This window comes from Schistocerca gregaria, chromosome 6, assembly GCF_023897955.1.
Source record: "Schistocerca gregaria isolate iqSchGreg1 chromosome 6, iqSchGreg1.2, whole genome shotgun sequence".
Lineage (NCBI taxonomy): Eukaryota > Metazoa > Arthropoda > Insecta > Orthoptera > Acrididae > Schistocerca > Schistocerca gregaria.
This window is the reverse complement of record NC_064925.1, coordinates 188,973,636-188,998,204: the sequence shown is the minus strand read 5'-3', so window position 1 is coordinate 188,998,204 and position 24,569 is coordinate 188,973,636. Positions and strand designations below refer to the sequence as shown.

General features: G+C 39.7%; 1 protein-coding gene across 1 annotated transcript in view; it reads left to right on the top strand.

The window, feature by feature from the left end:
• The window catches only part of LOC126278062 (vacuolar protein sorting-associated protein 54-like), a 135,588-nt gene extending 111,350 nt beyond the window's left edge, over positions 1 to 24,238 (top strand). The window contains exons 17-19 of the mRNA XM_049977883.1: positions 9,203 to 9,437; positions 13,649 to 13,801; positions 23,331 to 24,238. Coding sequence (XP_049833840.1) covers positions 9,203 to 9,437; positions 13,649 to 13,801; positions 23,331 to 23,442 — 500 coding nt within the window. The 3' untranslated portion in view covers positions 23,443 to 24,238. The remainder of the gene's footprint in view (positions 1 to 9,202; positions 9,438 to 13,648; positions 13,802 to 23,330) is intronic.
• The last annotated feature ends 331 nt before the right edge of the window (positions 24,239 to 24,569 follow it).

Below are 24,569 nucleotides of genomic sequence, written 5' to 3'. Positions count from 1 at the left end.
CGTCCGTCTCACCCTCTCTGTATGCAGACGACATCTGCATTTCGTACTGCTCCACCAGTACAGGTGTTGCTGAGCGGCACCTACAGGGAGCCATTCACAAGGGGGCAGTCATGGGCTCTCGCCCACGGCTTCCAGTTTCTGACTGCAAGTTGTGTGTCATGCACTTCTGTTAGCGTCGTACCTCCATGATGGTCACTCACTGTTGAGGAGACATATCAATTCTTAGGGCTGGTTTTCGATGCCCGATTGACTTGGCTTCCTCACCTTAGTCAGCTTAAGTGGAAATGCTGGCCGCACCTCAATGCCCCCCTGCTGCCTGAGCATCGCTATACTCTGCTGCAGCTCTATAAAGCCCTTGTTCAATCCCGCTTTGACTATGGGAGTGTGGTTTATGGTTCGGCGGCAGCCTCAGTGTTGAATTTACTCGACCCAGTGTACTAGAGTGCTGTTCGCCTAGCTACAGGAGCTTTTAGAAAGAGTCAGGTGACTAGTGTCCTGGTGGAGGCCGGAGTCCCTCCATTGCAGATGAGATGTGCACAACTGCTCACCAGTTACGCTGCACACATTCATAGTTCTCCTGAGCATCCGAATTTCCGTCTCCTTTTTCTACCCGCAACAGTTCATCTCCCGCATCGGCAGTCCAGTGTGTGTTCCTCTTTGTCTAAACTGGAGTCCTTCCCTTTACCATCTCTCATCCAGGTCTGTCCGCATACACCTCCACGGTGTACACCTAGGTCGCAGATTCGTCTGGACCTTTCGCATGACCCTAAGGACTCAGTTACTCCTGCAACTCTCCTCTGTCACTTTCTCTCAATTCTTGACGTGAAGTGATTTACATTTACAGCTCAATGGCTGATGTTCATGTTGGCTTCACCTACGTCCACAGAGGCCATTTTGAACAGCATTTCTTGTCCAGTGGCTGCAGCGTATTCACTGCAGAACTGGTGGCCATCTGTCGTGCACTTCTGTCTATCAGTTTGTGCCCTGGGGAAACGTTTCTTCTGTGTACTGACTCCTTGAGCAGCCTATAAGCTATCAACCAGTGCTACCCTCCCGATGCTTTAGTAGCATCCATCCAGGAGCCCATCTATGCCCTTGACTGGTCCCATCGTTCAGTGGTGTTTGTGTGGAACCCAGGACGCTTTGGCATCGCAGGCAACAAACTTGCTGACAGGCTGGCCAAACAGGTTACACGGGAAGCCGGCTCTGGAGCTGGGCATCTCTGAACCTGACCTGCACTCTGACTTACACTGTAGGGTTTTTTGGCTTTGGGAGACGGAATGGCATAACAGTACACACAACAAACAGTGTGTCATTAAGGAGACTACGAATGTGTGGAAGAGTTCCATGTGGGCCTCTCACAGGGAATCAGTTGTCCTCTGCCAGCTCCACAATGGGCATGCATGCGGGACCAACAATTACCTCCTGCGCCATGAAGACCCGCCTGAGTGTTGGTGTGGTGCCCGGTTGAAAGTGGCCCCTTATTCTGGTGCACTGTCCCACTTTGACTGCCTAGCAATGCAGTCTTGGGTTACCAGACTCGTTGCCGCTAATCTGACAACGCCTTAGTGGCTGATTCAGTTTTATGTTTTATTCGTGAGCGTGGGTTTTATCATTTGACCTAAGTTTCTGTGCCTGTCCTTTGTGTGGAGGTTTTAATGTGTTGCAGAGTGGCTGGCTTCTCGTTTTTTATTCGCATGGTCAGCCAGCCAATCTGCTTTGTTGTTTTAATCTCTTCATCCCGTTTCTGTGGTTTTCTTGCCCCCTTTCGTCCATTTACATGTTTGTTGCCCTTAATCATTCTTGTGATTTTTGCTTTCATTCTGTTTTTTGTTGTCAGTCTCTCTTGTTTTATTCTCACACTTGTGGCATTGTTTTATTCGCAACAAGGAGCCGATGACTTCATGGTTTGGTCCCTTTCCCCCTCTTTTAATCCAACCAACCAACCAACCAACCAACCATCTGTATCAGATATTTCTGCCTAATGTGCACCATGAAAAACTTCTCTTATATCTTACCAACACTAAAAAACAAAAACAAAATTATGTGCATGTGTGTGTGTGTGTGTGTGTGTGTGTGTGTGTGTGTGTGTGTGTGTGTGTTGAAAAAGTGAGACATGATGATATTACCATTAAACTTTGACAGTGTGTCAAAACGCATACACAAACAGTAAAGTTTAACTTGAAATGTTTGAAAATATACAGGGTGGTCAGAAATTCCTGTTACAAACTTCTAGGACATGTGGAGGGTAGTGAGTACAGAACATTTTGAATAGGAACCCGTCTCCAGAATCGTATCGTTTCCATTCTATGACAGTTTCAACTCAGATGTGTACCTCGTCAATGTCTGCTTAGGGCAAGGGAAACTTCTCAGAGTTCCCTGTCCTTATATGCAACATGGTAGACACAATGAGGTGTACTACATCAAACGATCCCCAGATGTCACTTACTGTTAGCTTTGCTGTGAGACTGAGTCAATACCTGTGCATCACCGATAGAGAAAACATGGTGCAGTACACATTTGCGGAATACACAGACATGTTCCTTGTGTATGGCGAAGCTGGAGGTAACGGAAGAGCCGCTAGTTGACTGTATCACGAACGCTTTCCGTACCGTCACACTCAATCGCACAAACTGTTTGTCCAAGTTACACAATGACTACGAGAAATGGGTACCTTCACTGTGAGGAGGCAGGACTGTGGTGCTCCACGGCGATGCTGCACTCCCGAATTTGAAGAAGGTGTACTGTGTTGCATTGAAGATAGCCCATCAACGAGTTCGCAAACAATTGCGCGTGCAATGGATGTTAGTCACAGTACTGTCTTGGACAACCTGCATGAGCAACAGTTACATCCATACCACTTACAAAGGGTACACGCTATGGGTGCAACAGAGTTTCCACAATACATCGCCTTCTGCACATGGTTCCTGCACCATTGCATCGATGCGCCCCTGTTTACACATTGAGTTCTCTTCACAGATGAATGTAAGTTTACAAGGGATTGTGTTCTGAATGCTCGAAGTTTCCATATCTGGGCATACGAAAACCCTCATGCCACGCATGTTCAGGGATTTCAAGACAGGTTTGGAATTAACATGTGGGCAGGTATTCTGGAAGGTCATGTGGTTGGACCATACTTCCTTCTATCCAAGCTCAGGGGTCCCGCATACTAAGTCTTCCTACGACATGTAATGGACCCATTCTTGGAAGTTGTGCCATTGAATGTCTATTGGGAAATGTGGTTTCAGCATGATGGAACACTACCTCACTTTTCACTGGCTGTCTGGAGACATCTCAACAGATAGTATAGTGAAAGATTGATAGGCCGTGGTGGTCTAAATGCATGGCCGCCACAGTTGCCAGATTTTACCCCTATGGATTACTTCTTGTGGGGTCATATGAAGAGTCTAATTTATGAGCCACCTGTAGAGACACAGGAAGATCTGCTGGCATGAGTTCTGGCCACTGCACAAGACATTGAAGAGACACCAGGTGGGATGGAGAGTGTGTACCAGAACTTGCTTCGGAGGTACAACGTGTGTAACAACATTGGTGGTCGCCACATCGAACTGCTGTTGTAATGCAATGTAAGGTTGCGGCTCGTGTCGTAGATGCTGGGTTCTTGTTGTTGTCGACTAATGTAAACTGTAAGTTGCAATGCAAATGCCTAAGTAATAATGGAATAATAATGGAACGAGTCAGTATTCTTTTCAAATGGATTGCAACAATTGTGCTGGGTCACGCCTAAGTACATTCCTCATGTGGGTGTGGATGAGACAATAATCTGCATTGAAACTGTTGTAGAATGGAAACAGTATGTTTCCTGACATGGGTTCCTATTCAAAATGTTATTTACTCACTATCCTCTACATGTCGTAGAAGTTTGTAACTGGAATTTCCGACCACCCTTTATAAATAAAGTTGCTACGTGTTTTGCAATAGAAGTTAAAAAAAGGTGTATACACACAATCATAGAAAGAGCAAGTCAGCATGTAATTAATTGAGATGAAAATAAAATTTTTAATTGACATGTGGTCAACAGACATACTGCTTCTCAAGCTAAGAGAACAAAATTGAAAAAGGAAGAAAAATTATTTTGGAATGTGTTTATCACTTAGATATTTGTATTAATGCATAGCACTAGAAAACACGTCTTGTGAAGCATTTTTAAAGCCCATAATTATGTGCAGCACATGCTGCACACTGCACTAGTTTTACAAACATGCTCTTAAATTATTGTACTCATTGCGTAGAATGTGGCTGTGACATCATACATACTGCATATGCCAATACACATGATAGTTGCGGTGCTATGAAGTGGAAGTGGGTAAGGGGAAAGGGGAGTCCTGTAAACAAATGGCCCACCAATGGCTAGGCAGGACTGCAGCCAGGTCCTGAAGTTGCTTGCAGTGGTTGTGAATGGAGTGTCTCACGTGCCAAGCAATAAGAATCATTACTCTGTTGCGCTGTATCGTAGTATGACATTGCACCACTCATAACAGCAGTGGCTGCATCCAACGACACCACTCAAGCATGTCTCAAATATGAAACTGAACAACGTTAGTTACACTGACAAAACAATGCGTGCTGAAATGTGCGTGTATAATAGCTGTTCGGTCTCTATGCTGTAAAACCGCATACGAGGGGCTATTGAGAAGTCCGTGTAAAGTCCGAGAGATGGCACCATCGGTGTGTATAAAGGTCATGTTTAGTTCATAGCATCTGTGGAAAGAATGCACACACCTCAGTAGTTGTGGTCACAAAATTAATGGAAATAGGATTCCAACTCATTTCACATCCACCCTGTTCTCCAGACTTGGCTCCCTCAGACTATTTGTTCCCCAATTTGAGAAATGGCTGGTGGGACAAAGATTTTATTCAAACAAGGTGGTGGTTGCATCAACCAATAGATATTTTGCAGACCTGGACAATCCCTATTATTCGGAAGGGATCAACAAATTAGAAGAGCGTTGGATGAAGTGAATAAGTCTAAAAGGAGACTATGTGAAAAAATAAAAAAGTCTTACCCCAAACACGTAAGCAGCTTTTATTTTTGCACAGACTTTTCAAATGCCACTCGTAGGTATTCATAAAAAATTATTCTTGTTCTCTTTACCACTGCATCTTCTTGTTGTCAATTAAAAATGGCACATAAACTTCAAATTACTTCCGCACATTGCTGTAACACATGCAACACTCCCATAGCTGCCTTAACACTTCAGCTCACAGTTTCACAGATTATAACACTTTGGTACAGCATATTTTCCGACAGCATTCGTTTGTTCTGATGACGTTTGATTGCTTGACATGTCCTGAAAACTTGATTTCTTTTTCCTTCTCCAAATTAACAGTTAACTCCCAATTTTTGAAAGCTTTCAGAACTTTATTAATAGTCTGTAGATGTGCTTCCCATGGCTCAGAACAAATTAATGTAATATCAACTTAGTTGACAAACTTCTTCAGTAATTGATCATATAAAACTTCATCCAAAGTGTGCATGAAGGCAGCCACAGAAATGTTCAGTCCATATGGTATGATTTCAAAATGATAAATTTCCCCCTTGCACGAAAAAGATGATAAATTTCCCCCTTGCACGAAAAAGCAGTACATTTCTTGCTTTCTTCATCTAACTTCACGTACCAAAAACTGCTTGTCAAATCGGAGCTGCTAAGATATGTGGTGTCTCCAAAATGTTGCAGTAATTCCTCTAAACTTTCTGCTGAGTCACTTTACAGTAAAATACTTTTGTTGGCTGCTCTTGTGACCAACATTAAACTGACAGGTCTCTCTGGTTTATTAACCAGATGAATTAGGTTGGAGTAGTCACTTTCTGATCTTTCAGTACTATTCTTTCACAGTGTTAATTTAATTTCAAGATCTACAGCTTCATGCCATGTTGATGGTACAGGACAATAAATGCTAAGGAGAGTCTAATGTTTGCATGTCCACTGTTTAATTAATCGTGACCTCTTAGAAAATACAATGGGATAATCGAGATGTGCTTCATTTATTTATTTATTCTCTCTTATCTTCCGACAAATCAGATATCTCTTGAATTTTGTTACAAATTTAACAAAAAACTGCTTGAAGATTTTCTTCCTTACTGGTACTTTTTTGTTCCTAACACAATCAGTAACACTTATCTGAGCCACAGTTCCCTTTGTATTCAAATTTAAAATATACATTGTAAAATCAAGCACACAACTCTCATCTCTGCCTTGTTGAAGTATCCTCTAAATGTATCTTCTCTTTCCTTGTTACCCTTCTGAATATATAATATGCCCACAGAAAAGTCTGCTTTACATTTTTTTCACTGTCTTTGTGTGTCCCTAAAATACACCCAGCAGATAATGATTGAACTGCCAGGAAACTTTGCTCATATTTTTGCCATCAGTGTAAAACTTAAATGCCTGATACTTAATCAGCTTGTTACTATTTCCCACAACAATGATAATATGTACATTACTCACAGGAAAAGATGGGCTTTTTACGAACTCACTTAATTGTAAATATTATTTATACCACAATGTGCAGACCTGACTGTTGCTACTTAGAAGCCGTTCAGTGTTAATATCGCATACATTATCAATAGATAGCATCAACACATCAGTTATCACATTCCTGCTTTTACATCATAATTCACATCACATTTAATATGAGTGCTAAATTATTAACTGCAATTGTTCAGTATCACTATATTCTCCCCTGTAATTTGGGAGCAGGTTTTTAAAATTTTCAACTGCATTAAGAGTCAACATCAAAAACTGCCTTGAGCACCATTCTGATATCTCTAGGATTAGAGAGATAAGGTATTTTCTTTGACAACATAATTCTAAAAAAATTGTAAAATATTGCAACATATTTTTAGTTAATCTCATAGGTGCAATTTGAGTAAGAGTGAAAACATGACTGAATCGTAATAAAACATGAAGTTCTCAGGAAAAGAGGTACGTGATCAGCTGCAGGCATCTGTCATGAAATAATGTCTCCAAAGCATGTAACTGTGTGAACCAAAAACTGTACCCAAAATGGGAGTGGATGTTAACTACGAAGAGGGCATCCTCCCCTTTCTCCCTTGAATGATGGAGGCAAAAGTTTTACATATTGCACCTGACGGAAACATCTGACAAATGATCACATACATATAACAATCCAAATTTAATCCAATAGATAAAAAAAAATCTACTCACCAAGCTGTGCCAGGAGAAAACCCCACAGCCAGAAGTCATAAGATTAAAATTGTGTGGGCTGGAGGGAAATGACAGCTGGTAATTCCATCATTTCTGAAATGCCTCTGCAGCAACTGCTTCACTGGCTGTGCAATGTGCAGATGGGTGCCACCTTGCATGAAAATGATACTACTCACACATCCACACTGTTGAAGGGTTGGAATGACATTGTTGCACAAGTGACTCTCATAGTGCTGAGCAGTGTTTTGAAACTGGAACATTAATAACGGACAAGGGGAATCCGTTGGCTGCTCAGTTACATTCCTAGTATCATCTAGCACACCTTTCTAATGAATTTTCAGTCTGTAGTGCAGAGTTCAACAGAAACCTACAATCACTAGAACAGATGAAATTTAAGAGAGATCATAATTTTACTATTCAGTGTGATTTATTAGATGCTTTTCAGACAATTCTGAATGTTAACACAGTGGAAAAGTTTGAAAACGTACAAATGTTGTCAGATGTGTGCACAGACATGAGAAGGCAGTTTCTTCCAGCTGGCTTCTAGGGCATGTAGCAAAGTTAGCATGTGCTGGAAACCAAACTCCACTCATATTGATGAAAAAAGTCTCTTTAACAAGTATCAAAGCGAGACACTGCTTGCTATCCATTAAGTTGCACTTACACTGATTTTAAAAACATGTATCTGTTTGCAATGTTGTTCCACCAGTCAGCAACATGTTGACAACAATGTTCATTGTTCACATTCCTATGTACATTATTGACAAACATTTTTATATGTGTATTCACATAGTATGCTACACTGAACTGGCAGGAAACTTTCACATTTTGTATTCACATTAAGAACTATGATATGAAAAGTGAAGAGGAAGAATTAATGATATGTGGTGCTGCATTAATATTACTCAACAAGATAAGTAAACAAAGGGAAAGATGTAGTTGTCATTGCATGAATGAGAGCACTTAGTGCCTTTCAACGAACCTTATACATAATTTCAAATCTTTTCTAAACTTTTTCTCACTTACATGCTAAATTTCAAATATTTAACATATTGGTTGAAGCTGTTTTATGGATTGGAGTTTGATTCCTTAAAGATTTGGGGGTTTACTGGTACTATAGAAGATGTGACGGAAATGACATTATGTGTGAGTTGAATTTGGAAGACGGTTCTTGTCCTCTTGACAGCACTAGGACGTGGCTGTCTGATTTAGAAATTCTAATGAATACTATAGAGCCAGTTGTTTCAGAGGGAGACAAATTTCAGCAAAGCAGTTCTCGTGAAAGAAAGACCTGCTCTCACACTTCTGCTTTTGCTAACAGGAGATTCCTATCAAAGTATTGCATATTTATTCCAAATGTCAAACCCAACGATATATCAAATAGAATTTATAATACTTTACCAACAGCTGTTGTTATGATATTATTTTATTACAGTGATATGATGTTATTTTATTACTGTTCTGAGGTCATCATCTACAGGTCTGTCATATGAATAACAAAAGTACCACTCAAACATGTATAAGAATAAGCACGATCATTTGTATGTGTTTTAGAAATCTGAACTTCATGAGTATGTCATAATGCCTGATACTACAGTATTATTACATTTCATCGACCAGTCGCTGTCCCACACTTCTGAGACCAAGGTAGTCAACACTTATACCTCAAATAGTTCCTGTGGTTTGTGAAGTATAAACAAACACTGGCACCACATAGCAACATTTAGTTGTACCATGCTAGAAGCAGTGTTCCTTTGATCAATAAAGCCATCGAACACTGTTTTTATGTTTGCAACATGCTACGACCATCGATAGTACTGGAAGAGCTGCAAATAGTATTGTTGGAGAATGTTTCAAACTTACTGTCAGTGTAACCGTACCTTAACATACCTATTTCTCCAAATGGCAGGACTTGCAGGTGCTTATTGCGGGAAAGACTTAGTAATAATATGTTAATAGACATAAGTGCATACAGGTTATTACTTTATTATTGTGCATTTTCTTTGATACAGATTTGCTGCAGCAGCAACAACAACAGCAGCAGCAGCTGACGCAACATGTCATGCCGTTCCGTGGAGCCGCTACTGGCGTGGGGATTCTCGATACAGTGGAGAAAGATGTACTGAGCCATGTTCAGGAGATTGAGGAAAAGGTTCTCTCAATTGTCGGGAATCTAATAACTGCACAGTTAGGCCAGTGGGAGGTGAGACCTCCTGTTCCATCTCAGCCCTTCAGAAACATATCAAGGTAGATACTTAACTCATTTCCATCTTTACCTTTTTGTACCTGTAACCATGTTGAATGCATTAAAGGGAAATTATATGAGAAAACTAATAAATTAAAAGTAGACCTTTGTCTACCCTTGGTCTTTATTACAGATGCAGAGTCAGAGTGACCTGCCATTCCGTTATAATCTTTTGCTACTTATCCCTGTATCCTCTCTGAAGAAGTAACTAATACTTGTGGAAGATAGGATGCTGGTCAGCTTTACTTTGTGTCTTTCAGCAGTATTACACATTTTGCCTTCTGAAGATAACTAATTAAGTTGTATTTTGTTCCATAGGAAACGGAAAATGCTGAATGTTTCATATACAGCGAAAGCCAAAAAGAAAGCCAGCCAAAAATAATTTAGAGTCCAAGAACTGAGCATTGTGCCTGCCCAAGTTCAGAAGTGCCATTGATCACAACTCTAGCGGTCTGTGGAGCTTAAGCTTGGTGCTTATATCATCAAATAGAAGCAATATAATAGTTCAGATACCCCATATATCAACATTCCATATCATTTCTTTTGAAAATCATTATTTAAGCACGTAGAAACATTTGAATTTAAGAACTCCACGATGGTAGAATTACTGCAACAATGAGCTTTTCACATCTGTTTCAGTGGTTGAGTGGGTAAGTGACATTTTACGAACATAAAGGATGAGTGTTCGAATCTAACTTGAGTCAAGGTGGTTGAGATTGTTTATGTTCATTTTAAAGTACTAAGAAAAACCACTGTTCTTAACAAAAAATGTTCTCAAAAATTAGTATAATTTTTTAAATTAAACTTTTGTGGGTAATATTTTAAAATTCACTACAAATTATCATTGTAACAATATTGAAAATGGATATATTTATTTGTAATTGCTTAGAGTGCCACCATGTGTGTCAGTAGTTTGCAGCTAAGAGAAAGGTATCAACTAATTGGCATATTAGGTCTGCTTCAAAATGGCTGATGTGAATGTTTGTGAGCAAGTGATTGCTTTCTTTGAAAACAAGGGATCTACTTTTGACAAAGGTCTTGTTGCCCGAAGGCTTATATTGCGATAGTTTCTTTGTTGTGCCTGTCTGTGGCACGGCATGTCCGCTATATGTTGAGTGGCAAGTATCTTTTATAATATTGGTACAGTCCTTCCTGGATTTTCCATTGTTTGATAACTAATATGATAATCATCCATCACACACTGGCACTAGGATTCAGAACTGGTTTCAAAATAGGGAGAATATTATTCAGTTCTCACCATGGGTCCATAGTCATCTGATCTCAATCCCATAGAGTACGTGCAGACTCAGCGTAAGAAGATTCTGCCAGACAATTGGCAAGACCCTCTGGGAACTGTGAATGCTCTGGCACGTGGTTCATTCTTCATGAGAGAGAGTTAACATGGGTGAGGACTTTTTCCGTAGACTTGTCAATTCTATGCCTCGAAGGATCCAAGCTGTTCTTGATGCCAGTGGTATATGGGCAAAATACTGAAGCTATACATAGCCTACTAGTCATTTTATGAAATTAATTTTTTCTATAAGAGGCCTACATAGTTAACAGGCTAACAATATCAATTTCAAATGACAAATCTACTTACTACTATATTATTTGTATTTTTATGGGAAGTCAGGTGAATATCACCCTCCAAGGAAGATTACTTTTGTTGTTGTGGGAGGTGAGATAAATATAACCTTCTGAGGAAGATTAACTTTAGACACCAAATTCACAAACAATAATTAATTATTTGCTGAACAGCACACTGAAAAACAGAAAATATAATTTAGTAACAAAAATTAAATAAAGCACAAAACATTTGTGAAGTGATAAAAAAAAAGGATGCGTTGAGATTCGATCTGACACATACTACAGCTACCATTTCAGTAAGACGACACTACCAAGGAGCTACCATAATCGAAGAATGAATACTAAACTGAAACAACAGATACTGTAGGGCACAGCCACTCACTCATGTAAACCGCATGTAAGGACTTAACAAAAATATTTCAGTTAGCTGAGAACGATCTTCTTAGCTGACAACTGTACACACACGTGGTGGCAGTCAAAGTAGTTGCAAATAAATACATCCATTTTCAATATTTTTACTACAACCAACTTGTCAGTTTGTTTAAAGATTAGACTATTATAAAAAAGAAATCGTTTGAAAGAATATGGAACCTGGAAAAGCCTACAAGTCCACAATTTGTAACAAATTAAGGTTTAAAATATTACCTGCACAGATCTATTTAAAAAAAAATGACAGTTGACTCCAGTGTGATTTTAATGCTTGTCTGTTGTGTTTATAAACCACAGCTTATCTACTCAGCCGTTGAAACAGATGTGAAACGCTCATCGTTAGAGTAATTCTATTGACGTTGAGTTCTTATATTTCAACCGTTTCTACATGCTGTAATAATGATTTTCAAAAGAAATGATATTATGAGTTAAATTGCAATGAATCTCGACTTATACTGTATCTTAGCTATTATATTGCTTCTGTTTGACAATGTGAACATCAAGGTGAAGCTCCACAGACTTTTAGAGTTGTGGACACTGGCACTTCTGAACTTGGGCTTACACAGTTCTCTGTTCTTGGGCTCTAAATTATTTGGGCTGGGCAATCTTTTTGCCTCTCATTGTACATACAGACTTTTAATTTACTGATACCATTAATATTTTTTAATGTCTGCTATCCTCATTAAGTGATATGGTAAATCCTTTCATGCAATAAATAGTGGCAAGACTATGCAGCGTTCCCAATTTATTTTTCCCCATAGGTTCCCCCAAATCACATGAAGCAAATGGTGGTATGGTTCCCTAGAAGAGGCCATAGCTGATTTTCTCCTCTGTCCTTGTTCAAGCTGCCATTGTACTCCATCACTTGTGACTTCATCATCAATTGGACATTACACTCTAGTCATCCCTCCTGCCTCACTTGAAATGAAATGAAATCTGTCATTGTTTTTCTGTTGCCTGGCTACTTGAATACCAGTTTAAATAAGACTTGCTATTACAGTTTGAATTATGTTTATGAGGTACTTGTAAAGATAGTTGTTATTTTTATTAATGTTGTTATTACGGACACTCATTTATGATTGACACAGCCCTGACCTACCACAACTATTTTTGATTGTGGAGTAAGGAAGTTTATTTTTGGATGGACTGAAAGTGACATATTTGCATGTTTTTATAACAGATTTTATAGCGCCTAAATTTAGTACCTGCCCATGGTCTATTGTTCATCAAGGTATAGAAGAAAGTTGACTCAGTCAAGTTCTTAAGTTTAAAAGTAGATAAAAACTTGAGCTGGCAGGCACATATTGAATACCTGGCAAGCAAACTGAGCAGCTTTGCATTTGCAGTGCAAATATTGTCAACTGCAACTGACATGGACACATGAAAAGTAGCATACACAAGCTACTTCAAATCCATTATTAGGTATGGTATTTTTTTTGGGGTAACTCAACAAACATAATGCGGATACTAAAAATATAGAAAAAAACCATACGAAATATGTGCACTGCAAATTGCAAAGAACCATGTCAACCATTATTTAGGAAACTTAAAATATTAACTCTGCCATCATTATACATATGAGATTATTATATTTTTGTACACAAGACAAGAATTATTTGAGGGAAACCATTTAGTCCATTGACATGATACCAGAAACAAAGTAAATTTTATGCTCCCACCCACCGCCTTAGACTGTATGCCCAGGGACCTCAATACATGGAAATGAAAATTTGTAATAAATTAAAAGGGAACAAGTAGATGCAGATGAATTTAGGTTCACTTAAAAGAAAGCTATATGAGGTACTGACACTGAAGTGTTATTACTCAGTGGATGAATTCATACGGGTCAAACTGGAAATTTGAGCTGGGTACAATGTGTTATCCTTATAGTGTTGTTATTTATTATAGTGCTATTATTTATTAATGTAAAAATCATTGTAATTGTTTTATAAATTTTTGACATGTCTCCTGTACTCATACCAAATAGATTGCAAATGTACGTCATGAGATGAAGAGAAAACAATTCAATTCAAGTTACCTCTCAATATTATCAATATGTTAGCTACGCATGATCATTTTGTTCTTTCTCCATTACATACAACTTTTTAAAATTAATTTTTTTTTATATTTGTTGCTTAGTGTTAATACTTGCATGTTGCAAAGCATTACATCTTCTGTTTCTGCCTTTTCATGACAGGCACCTAACAAAACTTCATGAAGCTGTAGCAACAGTGCTGCCGGAAGCTCAAGTTCAGTATATATACCGAACTGTTAACTCTCTCTTCAAGTCACGTCTGAGAGAACAGTTAATGAAACTGAACGTTGTCAACAATGGTGGTCCTCAACACGGGTATGTTAAGACGTATTCTGTTGTATCATAACACAGAAAATATGTAACAAAAAGAATATTTAATTTCATAGCACAGAAGAATATGTAACAATAAGAATATTTAACCTAAACACAAATTTCATTTTTGGAGAAGCATGCTATCTCTACTTTATGAAGCTGTCGTTCAATAAGAAACAGTACATCTTCAGTGAACCTTGAGCGACTAAGAGCATCTTTCACTGGGCTGAAATTCTTATAATCTGAAGGTGCCATGTCCGGGGAATATGGTGGGTGGGCCAGGAGACAAACTTCAGGTCTTCTTGCACACATTCATTGTTGCTACAATATCATTCATCGTAATATGCATATTTTCTGATATCAATTTTCATCTCTCACATTATTGTTCTCCGTGACTGCACAGAAAGAATGTTCTTAGTGTGGAAAATATTTAGTGCTTGTTACACCTGTCTGAACTTACCTGCACTCTCGTACACTTTTGTTTTGACTCGGACCACTTTCACCATATTCACCTGCCAAGAAGCTGCGTATTTTGATTGGTTTCAACCTTTCAGCTAACACACGGTGTATACACCCTGGGACAGCTGGGAAACCTGGGAAGAATGTGGGAATTTTTTCATCCAGGAGAAAACTGAGAAAAACCCAGGAATTTTTTTAGAATTCCAGGAATTTTTCATTGTCTTAGTTTTCAGTTAAATTTTTCTAATTTTGACTGCTAAGAACTAATACTGTAGCAAAGAATTTTACTGTATCCCACTACTGTAGAATAATGCTGTAGCAATAAAACGTAAATGAGAGGAAAAAAACCAAATAAAATGTAAGTTGTAAAGGAAATGTGCCATTTCCAAAACTGAAACACAGTGCACGCACAAGCATCTGCCAACAGTAAAATGTGTCAAAGGCTTTAGGGTGAAGATTATGCAATACTTCATAGCAAACTGCTTTTGATGAGTGTGACGTCACAACTGGTTATATTAGGTTCCTTCGAGCAGTTGCCAGCAGGCTCTTGCACTTGTGCTGTTAAGTCACGTATGGACTGTACCTTCTCCTTCTTCTGGCTACTTGAAGTGTCAGCAGAAGCAACAAGCAGCCAGATGCTACCCATAGCTGCTAGATTTGTGCATGCACAAAGCACTCAGAGTTGTAATGGGGAGGTGGGTTGTCTCCATGTGACCTGTCATTATGTTTAGTTATTTTCCTGCCTTTGTTTACAATCTCATGTCAGATGAAAACAAATGGTTTTCTGTGGCCAGGAGCTATCAGTGAATTAAAATACCTTCACATAATTATGGAAGGCTAAATTATATTATTAGTTTCATCTTTCTGATTTTATGTTATTTCCACATTGTTGGCAGTCAAGCATTAATTTCCTTCCATAACAATAAAGTTATCTATGTTGGTTTGCTAAAGAAATTTGGTTTTTATGAATCTTTTCTGCAGAGTCAGTCAATGTATTTGAAATGAAGTTTTCATTCCACATTTGTTCCTGACATGTTTACGTATTTGAGTTGAAGGTGTGCCTCAGTACCTTCGAGTGGGTCGTGGAGCTCATGATCACATTGTTGCACATTGGACAGACGTAGGAGGTCAACAGTTTTGGTGATGGCTTCAACTCAATGACAAGCAGTCAGCTACAATGTTATTTACTTTCAACTGTTTGCTGAATTTCAAGTGCGCATTTACATCTTCTGCCATGTATGGCATTATGCCGTAATAAAAATCCAAACATGAGATGATAGAGTATGGGTACAACAAGAAAATTTGCATCCTGAAAACCACACTGAAAAGCTTAATACATTGTTTTTTTTTAAGCAGCGGTAGAGTGCACAAAAGCAAGATATGCCGCGAGCGGCGACAGACCGTAAACACTCATTATCAGAATGCGACAAACAATACATGACACAGTACAATAATGCATTTTCAGCTTAGAGCGACCTAAATACCTATAACGAAGATAATGGCACTTATCAGATCAAAGCAAAATAAGCAATCGATTCGAACCAGACGCGAAAAAGGAAGGGTACCCGTATAAATACGGACGGAGCGCCTGACATAACAATGGCTACTTGGTAAAGCTTAACTGTTAAGGTTACGACTCGCACCAAACTACTGTAGCTGTATCTTCAGCCATTCGACCTCAATTGTGTCTCATGTTACAATGAACCAACTTTGTTTCGATTTGGAGGTGTGGTCTAAAATGTCTCCCTCCCCTTGAATTTCGAGTCTCAAATTTCAGGTGCGGCTTAGATCCAGGATTCCCCCCCCCCCCCCCCTCTCCCCCATGATTTCGAGTCTCATTTTTCAGGTGGGGCTTAGATTCAAGTGCGGCTAAGATTAGAGTAAATACGGTAATTAGTAATTGCTAAATCACAGAATTTACCGAGCGTCTGCACCAATGCAAGGAATAAGCACGTGGCAGTGCCCCAAGCAGCAGGCAAGCGAGCTATGTGAATTCGGTGACAATCAGCTGATTGTGAATACCCAGCGCATAATCTCATCTAGTTGGCACACTAGCCCACCGCAGAGAAGCGGAGTTATTTTCAACATCCAACAGGCTCAGCGCCATGTCAGAAGCTTGAAGGAAAATGTACGTGGATGACCAGAACGTGCTGGGCATACTGACTGTGGCACTGCAGAGAGAGATGGGGGTGGGTGATCATTTTTAGACCACAATGGAGGCGGGTGATATGGCTGAGTAATAGTGATTGAGTATTCTGAAAGAAATTCAGGCTTTACACCATCGATGGAAACAGGGTGCTGTTTGCCAGTGATCAAAATAGCCAACATCTTGTCGTGACAGGTCAGAACATGATGGGGGCTGGTATGAGGAGGCATTTGTGCTGGTCTGACGCCATCTCTACGGAGCATGGCATGAATACTGTTGGGCAACTCCTTGTGCACAAATATTGGTTGTGAGCATGATGCTGGCCTGGGTCAGATTTGCCAGATGTGCTCCCTCAGCTGTGCCATGAAATCTAGCAAATGTGAAACTTTCCTGTTGAGGCGTGTATATCGATAAACTCCCCTGGCAGCCTCAGTGTCTTGCCATATACCATTTCTGCCAGTGCCACATCAAGATCTGACTTATTCACTGTGTGCAGGGCAAGTAGGACAAATGGTAAGCCTGCAGCTCACTTCAAGACATAACACGAGCACCATCTTAAGACGTCTGTGCCATTCCTCCACCATACTGTTATTGGCTGGTTGGTAGCTTGTGGTAAAATGGTGGCTTGCGCCACAAAACTTGCTGAGATGTGCAAATAGCTCCAACTTGAACTGGCATCCTCGGTCGTTAGTAATGTGTAGTAGACAACTGTTAACACACAGTCCTCTGAGACATGAACACCACTGTCAGAATATCTGTGGAGGTGTTGTTCACTGGGATCAATTCTGGCCAACACCTAAATTTGTCTCTGATGGTTAGCAAATAGTGTTGATCGTCTGATGGCTGCAAGGATCCCATGATGTCAGTGTGAACACATACAAATTTCTCAGTTGTCTGTGGAAACTTTCTGATGGGCACATGGACATGGCACTAAACTGTACTATGTCGGGAGCCTAGACATGCCCGAGCCCACTTCTGGCAATCCATCTGTAGTCCAGGCCGGCCATGTGTAACAGCCAGAGACAAGTTTAGAGGTTGCCATGATTCCTGGGTGACACAGGTCATGAAGACTATGAAAAATGCACTTGCGAAGCTCTGCTGGCACATATGGGTGAGTCTTTCCAGTGGTGTGTGTGACGAGGGCCACCTGTTGAGTAAACCGCTCACCTGCTGCAAGTATTTAGATTTGATACCACTTCGGCGACTTGCACGTTGATGGGGATGAAATGATGATTAGGACACCGCAATACCCAGTCCCTGAGCGGAGAAAACCTCCGACCCAGCCGGGAATCGAACCCGGGCTCTTAGGATTGACAGTTTGTCATGCTGACCACTCAGCTACTAGGGGCGGACTTTCCAGTGGTGATGTCACAGTATAATTGCACATTTGTTCCCGACATGTTTATGTATTTGAGTTGACGGTGTGCCTCAGTATCTTTGAGTGGGTCGCGGAGCTCATGATCACATTGTTGCATATTGGACAGACATAGGAGGTCAACAGTTTTGGTGACAGCTTCAACTCAATGACAAGCAGTCAGCATGGTAATCACAGCATGGGCGCCACACACTATTCTTCTTGGATACAAGGTGGAGGGGTGACGAATGTGCCCTCATGGACTGATGAATGATTCCTTCAGCCAGTGTGGCATCAAATTCCACTTTCGCAGTAGTGTATTTGTCTGGGGCCAGCTGAATGGGTCTACGTGACACCGGGGAACATTCCATGGTGTTGATATAATGGACAGTATTATGGCATACTTGTTGTGGGACCCTGGGAATCTTTCTGAGCAATGGGAACTGGTCAAGTAGTTTTGTGTACTCTTCCTCTGCAACCTGGATGACTGTGGTGTTGCTGCTGACCGCATGGTGTCGGAACTGAGCCATAGACCATCTCGTGACAGTGTCCAGCAAGTGGTTGTTGGCAACGTCTTGGAGCAGGTGGTAATGTGCTAGGAGATTCATCCCAATTATCAGCTCTGCCACGTCCATGATGACAAAATTCCATGTCACAATACCACATATAGCCCCTGATGTTCCATGCTGTACGTCTGGATGGCGGAGTTATTAGCCACCGATAATCTGAAGTTAATGGCTGGGTGGCACTTACACAGTTTGTCTCTTGGGAAAATACTCAATTCCAACCCTGTGTCGACCAAAAATTTGCACCCCTTCTTGTAGTTGGTCATAAACAGGTGTGCAGATAAACAATTAGATGCATCGTTTTCTGCCTGGCACTTAAAGTTGATGTATTCTCACAGCAGATTACACTTATGTACTTGGTTGCCGAACTGCTGATGGTAACAGCATATGTAAACTGCTTATGAGTCATCGCAACAAGGAGCGTTAGATGCAGGAAGATTCCACGATCTCCATTTTAATCTACCTTTAACGTGGAGGTCAGTGAGAACTTAATTCAATTGATTGCTTAGGGTGTCAACTTTGTTCAACAGTCCATCATTCAGTTGTTGTTCCAGTGTGCGATTTTTTTTTTTGTCCACTCGCAGTCTGATTTGAGGCCCATCAGTGTACTGCTGCACTTTACTGTCAGTTCGGAACAAGGTGTAGGTACAATGGCATCCTGTATCCAGTCGGTCAAATTGGCCACATTGTCTGGAGGCTTTTCAGTTTGAGTGTGATTATGGCCTTGACTTGTGCTGGCAGTCTGCTGCTGTATATTGTGGTTACTAGCAGTTCAGGGATGGTGCGTGCGTCAACCTTGCATCGTAGGTGGCGAAGGTATTGTGAAGGCTATATGTCACCTAAATTGTCCTGAGTGAGCCCCTGTTCTATCCTCTCTTCCTGATAGGTGGATACTTGATGTAAAAGTTCAGCTTTCAGTTTCAGGTAGGCATCTCTCTCCAGTGGTGCTGTTATATCATCGTGCACCTCGGCTGCATATCTTTGATCAAGCTGACTAACCACTAGTGCAAATTTGCCAGAATCTATCATTATTCTGGAACACTGAAATTTGCCACAATTGGCTCAAACCGGAGCATGGAGTTGTTTAGCCAAAATGGTGGAAGTCATACTGCCAGTCTCAAAGTAACAGATGGATCATTATCCATCATGTTTCTGCTGTGCGACACAATATCTTCTCTTGTAATCTGTATTCCTGACCACGATCACTTCAAGGTCATCAGTGTTGTTAATCTTGTAGGGATAAGAGGCCGCAGCTTATTTGACATGCTCAGCATGTGGACTATGGACGGCAGTTATTGCATTCAACAATTCACTGCTTTAAGCTGACATATGGTGTTTTCAGCTAATCTGTGCAATAAATTCGAATAGGAGAGAGAACATGAACATGTATTTCTTTCAACAGTAGAACAACAACTAGTTAATATCAATAACAGAATAATTAATTGCTAAATCATAGAATTCACCAAGTGTCCACACCACGGCAAGGAATAAGTGTGAAGCAGTGTTCCAAGTGGCAGGTGTGCGGTGTTCCAAGCGGCAGGTGTGCGGACACCTACACATTTGGAGGTGATGAGCTGATTGCGTACGCCAAGCACGTGATCTCGCATAGTTTCCACATGTCTGTTGTCAGTCACATAGTGTAACAGTTTATCATCTCTCTGCTTTTTGCGTTAGATTTAACTCTCCAAGGAGCAACTACAGTTCAAAGAGTAAAGGCATCTGTCTTGCAGATGGAATGTGGTACATAATCATATTTCAGAATTTAGTATTAGAACAATAGTGTGTTCATTGAACCCACTAGCTGATTGGATTCCTAGACAGATGTTAAATAAAACATAGTTATTAGAGTCAAGGGACATGAAAGGGAGGCAGTGGTTGGGAAGGGAGTGAGACAGGTTGTAGTCTCTCCCTGATGTTATTCAATCTGTATATTGAGCAAGCAGTGAAGGAAACAAAAGAAAAATTTGGAGTAGGTATTAAAATCCATGGAGAAGAAATAAAAAATTTGAGGTTCGCCGATGACAGAGACAGCAAAGGACTTGGAAGAGCAGTTGAACGGAATGGATAGTGTCTTGAAAGGAGGATATAAGATGAACATCAACAAAAGCAAAACGAGGATAATGGAATGTAGTGGAATTACGTCGGGTGATGCTGAGGGAATTGGATTAGAAGTGTCAGGAAGTCGTTTCTGAAAGTATTTGTATGGAGTGTAGCCATGTATGGAAGTGAAACATGGACGATAAATAGTTTGGACAAGAACAAAATAGAAGCTTTCGAAATGTGGTGCTACAGAAGAATGCTGAAGATTAGATGGGTAGATCACATAACTAATGAGGAAGTATTGAATCGGATTGGGGAGAAGAGAAGTTTGTGGCACAACTTGACCCAAAGAAGGGATCGGTTGGTAGGACATGATCTGAGGCATCAAGAGGTCACCAATTTAGTATTGGAGGGCAGCGTGGAGGGTAAAAATCATAGAGGGAGACCAAGAGATGACTACAATAAGCAGATTCAGATACTGGGAGACGAAGAAGCTTGCACAGGATAGAGTAGCATGGAGAGCTGCATCAAACCAGTCTCAGGACTGAAGTCCTCAACAACAACATGCTAGCACAGTCTTGGGAGCTGGGATATTACACTATGATGCCTCTCCTTTGAATTTCTTGCCACAAACTCTAGAAATAAATCAAGGGGATGATTATGCTTAGGATTTCCAGTAATCTAGTGACTGGAAACAACCTCTTATCTAGGGTGGCAATTCTCCTGGAAAACCTGGAATTCTTAGGGAATTACATTTTGTCTTGAATGATCAGGGAAACCTCAGAGAATTTCAGGGAATTCTGTGTTTTCAACATAGCATTGAAATTGAATTTTATTGAGTGTTATAAATCATAAATTTTAAAATGTTTAATATTTCAAAGTGTGTTAATCATATGATTATTATTCTACATAAATTACTGATGTTAAAAAACTATGGCTAAACTAGTGCTTGTGGGTGTTATACAGTTCACCTGAGAGGAAAGAAAGATCATGTTATGTAATATGCTAGTCCCCCCCCCCCCACACACACAATTAATTTATCAGGAGCTTCTTCCTTGTCACATTGTTCCTTTTTTTTTCCTCTCTCACCAAGTTTGAGTAGCCACCCTGCTTTACCATACATTAGAGTCACTGTGCTGTAAATAGGCACATGAATATACTAACTCAGTTTCTGAACTTGCATTCTTTATCAGAGTACTTTCTCAGACAACATAGGTATATTAAGTTGAGGGGAGAGGCTGGGGTTATTGGAAGAGAGGTTTTGCACAAGAAAAGTATAGGAATGCAGAGCCAGAGCAAACTTTTCCTTGGCAACAGTTAGCCCATGTCTGTTGATGAACACCTTTTTGGTCAAGCTAGCACAAAAAATCAGTGTAGTAGTTGCAGAAGAATTTGTCCTGTCTCTGGTGGAATAATGTGTGCAGGACAACTCGGGTGTCATCTGGGCGGAGTGGAAGAATTGGATTGTCAGCATGAATGAAAGTGACAAAATTTGAGAAAAAGTTTGGTCGTTATTGCCAATACAGGTTGCAGAGGATTTTCCAGGAGGAATATCGCATATACGACTTGTACAGACAACAGGGCAGATGGGCAAAAAGTAAAAGATGTTAGGAAGAACAGCAGTATTACAGAGCAGCCAGGGAATAATGGAAAAAGACTGAGACAGGGACAAAGAGACACATGGCATAAAGCCATATGCCCTGTAGGAGGTCCAGTTGAGTATGCTGGACTATGGAACATCTTTGACTTCGGTGTGTCAATTCAGTATGCATTTAGCGGCACGTGTAGCTGGCTGGAATGACTGAGTACTGAATGTAAAACCCTAGCAAGACAAAACTGCAATAAAAATTTTGTGGGGGTCATGGTGCAACTGACAACTGGGGTTGTACATACTAGACTGTAGAAAGGTGTACTGTTGATAGGTTTAGAATATGATGTGCTGGGTGGATGCATGCTGCAGGTTTTGCACGTGGATCTTGAACGTATATATGACCCATGTAGCAAGTAATGGAAGCAGTAGCGGCATTCGTAGTTTGAGTAGGAGGTGGTGTGTTTTGCGCTGCTTCTCGCAAGGGTCAGATGTAACCACTCACAGGCATGAGTCATATAGAGACAAAAATTGGATACTTTCACTTGAAGTAACATTATAATTAATGCAATCTTCACAAGAATAGCTCAGTTAGATACAGAATTATATGAGAGGAAAAATTCCAGAATGAAAGCAGCAAACAGAAATGTGAAAAAATAGCTGATCAACTTCTGGCACATAGACATTCGGTATGTAGTTACACGGAAAATTGCCTAACTTTTGTGTGAACTCTCTTTCTTTTTACAGTATTATTACCTCTCCGGTAAACACACTGGCGGATTGTGAATGGTTACAGGGGCAGGTGGGTGATGAGAAAAAAACAGGATGTGTTTCAGTAATTGAATATTCATGTGGATTTGTGTGACTTGTTACTTACATTTGGTTCAGCATTTTTCTGAACAAATATAATAAATTAAGAACTTGCAGATTCGTAAATTATAGATAAATTTTTGTTCCAACACAATGTTTGTAATAGTGTACTAACATCGAACAAGTTAGTAGATGATGCCATTAGTTTAAAATTTATCTATATTAGTATTCTTTGTCTTCAGAGAATTATGTGTAGGCTTAGTTTGAGGATCTTGACGTTCTATTACAAGCATTGTAGCAGGTAATCAGAAAACAGTGATGCTGCAGACAGAATATAAAAAGTAGAATTTAGAATGGAATCTGTCTTATTTATTTACATATTCCCATGTAGAGAGTTGATTTATTTTGCTATTTAAATGCTCATCTTGGCAATATATTGTTTTCACTAATGTTTGGCAATGTTCAAAGCTTTTAAACTGACTTATTTTTAACTTAACTTCAAAGTGTTGAAACTCAGTGCAACTAGTTTATATATTGAATTATAAATATTATTCTTTGCTTCCTTACAGAATTGTGACTTCTGAACTGACGTTTTATCTCGAAACACTGAAAACATTGAAAGTACTTCCTGTGGAAGAATTAAGTGATGGAGCAATGAAAAGTATTTGGGATCCCCAGTAAAATTCCAGTAAACTGAAACTGAGGCTGTGAAGTGTACCTTTAGTGATCTCAAGATAGTTTGTTGTATGAAATTTATAGATGCAGCTATCTGGAAAATTTTATGAAAACTGTTGTATATGAAATAAGATGTGAACTTTTATTGTTATAGTAGATGTGTAACTTAATTATGAACTTCTTGGTGAAATGTGCCGTGTGGGAGATAAGTTTCACTGAAATTCAGTGTTTTGTGAGGAGTGTGATGTAATGGTTATTGACACAGAGATACTGTGAACGCTTATTAGTGCTTGATGATGATTCTTAGCGAGTGAAATACTGCCACAGAAGTTAGTACAAAGTTCTTTATAAGTGCAAACTGAAAAATAAACTTTCATTACATATCCTTCTTTACTGTTCTGTGAGGAAAAGTGTGTCGCAACAGGTGGCAGAAGTAAATTGAGGACACCACAGACTTTTCAAGATCATTGGCATGTTGCATTATTAATCATGGTTTTCAGCGACATTCCATGCCTCCTTCTATAAGTAACTTTTGCATTGGCATATAAATATCAAGCTGAATTACATGGTTTAAATGTATTATTTCCATCATTTTACTATTTATTTACATGTTAAGTTTACATTACTTTTCATTTAGTAATTTGTAATATGTTTACAACTAATTTCTGCATGAGAAGACTGCGTAACAACCTCATCTATTCAGTGAAGTAAACATGTATTTCATTGGAGCGCCTTTCTTTATGATGATGAAATTGGGGATGCATCACCTGGCTGATTAAATTTTGAAACTTGGTATAAATTATCTCCAAAGACCCACCATTTATTAAGGATTTAAATAGTTTTGAGAGTTCAGCTCTCACTTTCAAAAGTCACCAATGTAACAAGAAAGAAGGATCACAACTCAAAGGTAATCAATATATGTTATTACATACATTACCTATGGTTAAAACTTGAGAAGATTAATTGTTGGTAAGTTATTAGAAAATAAATAAAAACCACTCACGTACAGCGTAGAAACATGTAAAACACAAACATACACTATAAAATTATACTAAATATCAAGCAGCAGCTCATTATGCATGCTACTAGTGAATCAGTTAATAATAAGTGCATGGATTTAGTGATTCCAGATA